Here is a 7730-nt window from a genome sequence, read left to right on the forward strand (position 1 = left end):
TGATCGATGCGATGTTTCACGGGAATTCGTTGGGCTCTTCACCTCATACAAGAAAGACCCCGAACAGGTCAAGAGCATACGCCGACGTCAGGTCACCTATCTCGTAGGTTTTCAGGTTGATGTAGGCTGCAGGCCTGTTCGGTTTTTTTCTTGGTTGACGTGTCTTCATATACCGTCGTATCATACTGGGTAAGCTGATCGAAAGCTGTTGCATGAGGATGTACTCGGCGTATAGGTCTCTGCTGCTGTTGATGTCGGTGGTATGACTGCTCCGTATGATTCTGGGCTCAGTTTGCATTTTTGTTCTTCGGAACGGGAGGTATAGTAGTCTCCTCGGTGATCCTAGTATCCAGTCTGGGCCTCGAGCTCGATCGTGAGACTAATCTCATTCGACTTGTTGCTTCCTTATCCGGGGTGGCGACATTGCCTGCGTCCGAGAGCGCCGAAGAAGAAAGAGCTGGAGTCATGGGCCCCTCAGGATGAATGCCGAGTGGACTTGGATACGTATCGATCGTCTCATGACTTTGCTTGGGAGTCTTCATATGAGCTTCGCTCAAAGCCCTGTGGCGTCCGGGACTCATCGAATCGCTGTACCCGTGTCTGCTCCAGTTGGGGCGATGCAGGCGAGCCGCCTTGGGTAGACTTGAGTAAGATGCTTGCGACTGGAGAGTTGCACTCCTGTGCCGTTGGGTGGGCCGGTCTGTGGGAGTATCGTGACTTTCCTCAGGCAGCAAGATTTCGGACGTCGCATGATCGCTGTCCATCTCTCGCATGAACTCGTCATCCTCGTCCTCGACCTTGGCTATCCGCTTCACATGTCTTACTTCAAAGTACGGTGTCTTCGGTAACTCTGGCATCGAGTTGATCGACACCGCACGGGGTCGCGGAATGTCTTGCACTGCGAAATCGATATGCGCATAGTACTTCTCACGCATCGGGTTCCAGCTCAACGGCGCCATTTGTTCGCGGTTCCGCAACATGGACAGGTAGCTTGAGACAGCGCCGATCAGGATCAAAACCATCACGGCCACTGTCAAGAGACCTTGAATGACGATTATGATGATGCCAATAACGGTTGTAGGGATACGAGCGATACCGAACCGTGTATCAAAGGCTGCCGAAAGACCTGTAGTGGTGATCTTGCTAAAGCCGAGAAGATACACGGCCAAAACGTTCAGCCGCTGTCCTTCAAAAGGTCGAAGGATAGTGAAGGCGATAAAAGCGATAATCTCAACGGCGAGCAGACCGAAGACCTGGACCAAGGGCTGCGTAGATGCGCCAGCAAGGAAGCATGCTCGAACGAATTCGTAGAACAGCCAGACGACGAAGAACCACCAACGAGTCCTCCTGTAGCGAGAGGCCAGCCAACCAAACTTTGTTGTGTACCGCTCGTCATTATGGATTGGTGTGGTATCCGCCGTAGCGTGTATCGTCCACCAAGGAATTGAACCGATGTAGGTCTCGTCTTCGGAGCGCGGATTTTTGCTGTTTCTGGAAATGCTGAACCATGGAATGATCTTGTGCAATCTTCGTTTGACTACGTTTAGTCGATCGGGTTCCGAGGCATACTTGCCGATCCGAAGTCTGGAGAAACAAGCGTAGGCGGCGATACTGCCTATGCCAAATACTACGACGAAGAAAGCGGCACAAGCGACTGCAACAGGACCAGAAAGAGCTAGGTAGGAGAACTGGAACATGGCCAGGAATGTCAGCATGTAAAATCCGATGAAGATTGTCCGCAGGATGGTCGACAGAGTAAACGCAAGGTAATGGCTTCGGAAAAAGGCCAGGTGGTGCTTTTTGACAATGCGTATGCTACTCAAGCCTTCGAGGACAACTTTCAGGGAGAGTACAGAGACAACACCGCATGCGATCAAGATTAAGAACCAGAGCAGTCCAGTCATGAAGGCGTTGCTTGCTGGGATGTGTTCCGTCGCAAGGGTACCAGCGAATCCAGAATAGTTGCCTGGAAGTGGCAGTCCAGGCTTTACAGGCAACCCGTAATATTTGAATCCGGTGGTCGCGTCGATGAGACGGCGCTTTGCTAGGGCAGCTTGGAGATTCAGACCCTGAGGAAGAACGCCTCGTTTGTATATCTGGTGAATGTCGACCCCTCCTCCTAGATGAGGATTACTTTCGCCCGTACCTGCGGCACCGACTTGCGATGTATTCCCTTTGTTCGAGCCGATGAAATCGTTGATCGTGTTCTGCATTGACTCAGAGTAGATCATACCCCCAGCCCAGGCATAGTTGCTCCAGAAGGCCACGAGGACGCTTGGCCAGTTCACCGAGAGCGCTCCGCTATAGAAGATGTGGTGCCATACCGCGAAGACCACAGACACTGACAGCGAATGGGCGTAATGCTTGCGCATCTCGAGGACGTCGGATCCGTAGGCGGCTGTAGTAAAAGAGGAAACGACGGCTATGAGAGTGAAGAGCCCTAACGTTGAGCCCACTGAGCTCTTCTGCTGGAATGTGAAGCCGTTGGTGATCTGGGCCGCGAAACAACCGATCTGTCAAGCTGTTAGCACGAATACGAATAGTAAGATGTCTGAGCACCACGTTGGCAAAGCATAGCAAGGGAGCTACATACTAGTAATAAGTTAGCAAGATATCTTGAGAGCTATTCGTGGCGGCTACTTACCCTCGTTCTGTGTGGAGTTGGAGAACAGTCGCAGGATGGCCTGGCCTTCGAAGTCGGGAATGCTCAACGCAATCTCTGGGATCCCTGCGACGTCGTCTTGATTGATCGGTATGATGCCCGCCGCCTCGATGGGAACGCCGGCTTTGACGGGGCAAGCGCTGAGTATGTTGGCGTCGCAAGGGTTGAAGGTCAGGTCGAATCGACTCTCGCCGTACGCATAAACGCCGATATTCATCATAATGTCTTCTCTTCGGAGCCCAGTCTCGCCTTCCAGGTGAAAGATGATGGTCATGTTGTCTTTGTAGTAGGCTGCGTCGAACCGTGTAACGTTGATGGCGCTCTTGCCTAGGCAGTCGCCATAGTCGGCAGTGTAGAGAGATGGCTGTCTGTCGTCTCTGACTTGCCATTTGTCGCCATCGATGATTCCAACCACCCATGTACCGTCATCGTCTACGTTGACGGAGCCGGACGGAGAGGATAGCAGCAGGCCAGCTGCCAACAAAGCTTGGGCGCACCGTGGTAGATACATGTCGCCTGGACGTATGGGAACGGATCTCGAGGCCTTGTTGTCGTTTGTATGCGTATGGTTCGGGGCGTCGGTAGGCCGACCGGAGTTCGTGATTGACCGTGATGCGGGAAACGAATGTTGGGAAGAGCGAGGATAGTCGGATCAGGATGTCGGGGTGCAGATGTGGAGTGCGGCGACCAGACGCAGCATCGCAGAGGCCTAGGCAACAGCAGCGGGAGAGAGGTGAAGAGTGCAAACAGCAGGGCAGTGAGTGTGAGTTGAACAACGCAAGCATACACGCGGGTGGTCTGGCAGGTGCTGGAGGTGCATGGAAGCAAGAGCCACCAGCCGCTAGCCGGGCACGTTCTGAGGTAGCAAGCGCAACCTTCATTCCATTCACAGATCGCCTGATTTGGCAATCACTTCCGGGAGTAACCGTCTTAATGAACATGCGCGCATCGCCTCCAGTCAATTCATCAACATTACAGTGCCGACTTGAGTACACGGTCATCGCATAGGATGTAGGAGCAGCAGGTACACGCGCTAAGCTTTTTGACCCGCGTTAGTGCCGGTCTAGCGCGCGGAGCCGTGGTGAAGGTGCCCCCATATGCGAGTATCCGGTACTAGAAGCATCTGTGAACGTGTCAACAAGACGTGAGACTGTGTCTGTATCCAGGTCATTACGGGGTCCAGATCAAGGTTAAAGCCGAGCTCGTCATCGTACTCAACTTGCGGTATAAAAGACAGGCTGGAGGAAGAGTTCATAATCTAAAAGATTGCCCATTCCTTCACATACGACCACAGGTAAAGGGGTATACCGGATCCCGTTTGCTCTCCACACGTCAAACCTTTAACCGGCGAATTAGTAGCGTGGTGGGTGACCACACGCGAATAATCGCTGTTGTATGTTTTTTGCTCTTTTTGCCCAGGTTTTGAAATTAGATCGTCGAACTCGTAGCTCTCATTGTGCTTGATGTGGTGCGCAGCATATGCCGGGCGAGAGATTTGCTCTGTTCCTTCTTGCCCATGCAAGCGAACATCCATCTCTTTTTGCAACATGGAGCCAAGTTTCTTGCTTGGTTAGATGCGCGAGCCCAGGTATCGTGACATCTCTTGTAACCTGTTTGGTCTCATCATTTTGCTATTGGGTATCTCAGCTTGCGTCTCGACTCTTAAGTATCCCATCAAGTCTCCCTTCCGTCCACCTGGGGCGTTCCCTGATCTCATCACTAGTACGAGGAGATCTGAACAGGCCCGCAGCCTACATCAAGACAAAATCATTCAAAATAGATGATTTGACGTCAACGTAGGCGCCAGGGTATTCAGGTTTTTTCTTCTTCAACGAGGTGCCACCGCAACCCCTCAAACAACCGGGCTACTTCCATTGAACGTGCCCTTAGCCTTGACACAAAGGTCCCCACCGACGCTCTCCAGCGTCGCAACAATCTCCTGCTTATGTCTCGACGCGTCGGTCTTCTTCGTCAGATCCTTCTGCGGCGACAACCATCCCAGCCAGCTCTTTGTAGGTTCCGCTTCAGGTTCAGGTGGCGGCTCGGATTGAGGGAGGTCAGGTTTCGAGAAGGAGGCACGGAGGATGTAGAAGTCGAGGCTGTAGGTTGGTTTGGCGTAGGTCAGGCTGAGGGAGTCTGGACGGTGGACTGGCTCTATCTTAAGTGTTAGTATGAGGCCACTCTCCGAGTTGCTGGAGACGGTATACACACCCACAATGCCATCTGGTCCTCTGACCATCCTCGCCATGATCTCTTCAAAGATGGTTGCGATAGCTCCGCCATGCGCAACACCGGGCCACCCACTCATTCCTCCTCCTATCCAGACCACAGCCACCATCTCTCTTGTCTCTGCACTCCAGAATGCTCTTTGTACACCCAATCCCCGCGTGCCACTCATGACGCCCAAGATGCCTTTCTTGCCTTCATTTTCTCTTCCAAAGTCCAGATCCAGCTCCAGCCACCCTTTGTACGCTGATATCTTCCGACTTGATCCAGGGGATGACGTTATTCCCGGTCCTGACCGGAGCGCTGTGTCGGTATGTAGGTTGTATGACTGAGAGCGCAAGGATTGCACGATTTCGAGAGCGTCGATGTCGCGCCGCAGAGAATCGAGGATGATTTCATCTTCTCTTGACCCAGGCTCTGGAAGACCGAGAGGCGCGGCAAAGTGGCGAGCACCTAGGCCAGTCGTGATGCCGAGGGCGAGTATGCTGGCGTACCAGAAGTATGACCAGCGGATGCGGGATTGGAGGGGGAGGGGAACATCGCGATGCGCATGGTAGCTGGAGGAGCGGAAGGTTCGGCTGGCGGATTGGCAGGATTGTTTGAAAGGTGCGCGATTGAGAACAATGCGCGCTCGTGACATGCTGACCGCCGGCTGCAGGTAACAATTGCTGAGAGATCTGGGAGGCTTCGATGATGGAGATATCGCGATATGGTGGCAGGGATCACTTCACCGAGGCTGAAGGTTAGTGGCTTGGCATTGGCGAACACCTGGACACTGGACTTTGCGTCCTGCCTCATCAACACCATCACCAAGTGCGCGTCGTCTTCGGAGTATGAACGCGACGATGCCTGCACCGCAAGCACTCTCCATATTTTCACTATTGAGGCCTTCACCCGTCTTGTCATAGTGCACAAAACCTTTCCCTCGATAATGTATTCTCCTTGTATCTCAGTCTCTGCTACCTCTCTCCAAAATATCAGAAGCTCCGCAACATGTTTCTTTGCTTCATGCATATGCTCAAAGAACACGGTGTGAGCGCGGGCGTTTGCTCACCGTCCGTTTGCTAGCTCGCTGCATATCAAACTACACAACCTTCACCTTTTGCAACCTCACTCTCTCACTCTTACACTTCACTCCAGCTTCACTTCCCATCACGCGATATCACCACCTATCTAAATCAACCAGGGTGTATCTATACCGATCAATATGCCATCAGAAAACACCCTCAAGTTCGCCGCTATTGCGGCTTCACTCATTATCATCCACACCGCCATCATCAAGGTACACGATCTGACTTCTAAAGCTCTCGACAACGCGCATCCGCGAGGTAAGTGATATGTGCACACTATGTATGAATGTATGCTAAAGTAAGTAGATGTCACCACAGATATGGTGACCCCTCGAGTTCAGGGCCGCAGCCGTGATAACGGCGGTCAGATGCACGTATGTCAAGGACTGAATGCTGCCGGAGGCTCAGTGTCGGTGACATTCCCGACGTTCATCAAACCACAGGTATGCACAGATATGTTCAGATACACGCAGATATACTAACATGCAAAAGTGAAACACTTTCATTATCCAAGTATTTGGTGCACTATCACACAGGCAGAAGGAAGGCAGGGTGTACAGGGGAGGGGGGGAACCCAGATAGCAAACAAGATACCCAGACTCAAAGCACAATACATCACTCTTTGGTATATTGTGGTATTTGGTAAAGCTATATGCACTTCGATCAGAGCACATCGCGATTAGCTGCGCTTCGCGCAGAAAATCTTGCGCGCTCAAGAGCATGCATGTCTTCGTTTATCCCGCGGCGTAGATTCTGATACCGCACATCCTCCCATGTGTTAAACCTCATGGATTCCGATCCTCAACATAGACAATGTCCAACTCCTCCGCCTTAACACCATGGAACATGCGAACCTGCCCTGGTTAGCCTCGAACCCTCCGCGTTGACACTCTCACGGGACGGACACCACATACATTCATCCCTAGCAGATCTGGCGGCGCTTCTCCAAACTCGCCCATCCTAGGATCAAGCCAGACTGCACTCCCACACCTACTACAGAACCTATGCAGAACCCTCTTAACACCAAAGGAATAGTCTCTCAACATGTCCTCACCGCTCTTTACTTGTAGCTGCGACCGTTCGGGGTACACGAGCAAGTAGCCGTTGCATGTGCAGATGCTGCAGTTGCACGATACAACCTTCCACTGGGCCAGCGGCGGCGAGAGCAAGACCGAGTACTGTACGCTGCCGCAGTGGCAACTCGCTGCGTACGTCTGACAATTCTGCGGGTCGAACGCTGGAAGAGGAGGTCTGGTAGGTGAGGATTCGGTCATGGTTGATGGTGTTGGTTGTGCAAAAGGTGGGGTCGGAGTGTAGCTGTTGAGTAGGGTAAGTTGATCCTCAGAGTGAAGCGCAATGCTACATATACTTTGTTTGATATAGGTACGAGAAGGAGACCGGCGCGGATTTTTGTCGTTGCTAGACAGGAACTATCGGTGGGCGAAGACGTAGGCTAGATGGGAAGAAGTCTCCGAATCCGCTTTCCGGCGAGTATATGTCTCCGATGCCGTTGGTGTCGTTGAACATACGGAAGGATGCTACCGACGATAGCTCAATGCGGTGGTACGAACGAGTGTTATACTGCGTCAGCGTCTAACACCTTGCGCCAACTAACAGCACTATCGGTTCTATAGGGACCTCACATGGCCTACCAAATCTTACTTCGCGGTAGTATAAGCTATTGGCTATGGTGTTGACACTCTAAAGTCAAACTATCCAGCTACACTAAGGTTAACAGCACAAGCAAATAGCATTCTAGATGCGTCAATCAT

The 7730-nt window shown here is 52.2% G+C and overlaps 2 protein-coding genes across 2 annotated transcripts; both read right to left on the reverse strand.

The window, feature by feature from the left end:
- Positions 1–516: 516 nt before the first annotated feature.
- J4E83_010723 (uncharacterized protein) lies at positions 517–3173 on the reverse strand (the record flags this gene model as incomplete). The annotated part of the gene is made up of 5 exons (XM_049337603.1): positions 517–700; positions 745–2301; positions 2347–2513; positions 2563–2585; positions 2645–3173. 5 exons carry the CDS (start codon positions 3171–3173, stop codon positions 517–519), a joined length of 2460 nt encoding a protein of 819 aa, XP_049183289.1.
- A 1341-nt stretch (positions 3174–4514) lies between these two features.
- Positions 4515–5528, reverse strand: J4E83_010724 (uncharacterized protein; the record flags this gene model as incomplete). The annotated part of the gene is made up of 1 exon (XM_049337604.1): positions 4515–5528. The coding sequence occupies one exon, from the start codon at positions 5526–5528 to the stop codon at positions 4515–4517; it is 1014 nt and encodes a 337-aa protein (XP_049183290.1).
- Positions 5529–7730: the final 2202 nt, after the last annotated feature.

The sequence above is a fragment of the Alternaria metachromatica genome, assembly GCF_023757995.1.
Source record: "Alternaria metachromatica strain BMP 0045 chromosome Unknown scaffold_50, whole genome shotgun sequence".
NCBI classification, from domain to species: Eukaryota; Fungi; Ascomycota; class Dothideomycetes; order Pleosporales; family Pleosporaceae; genus Alternaria; species Alternaria metachromatica.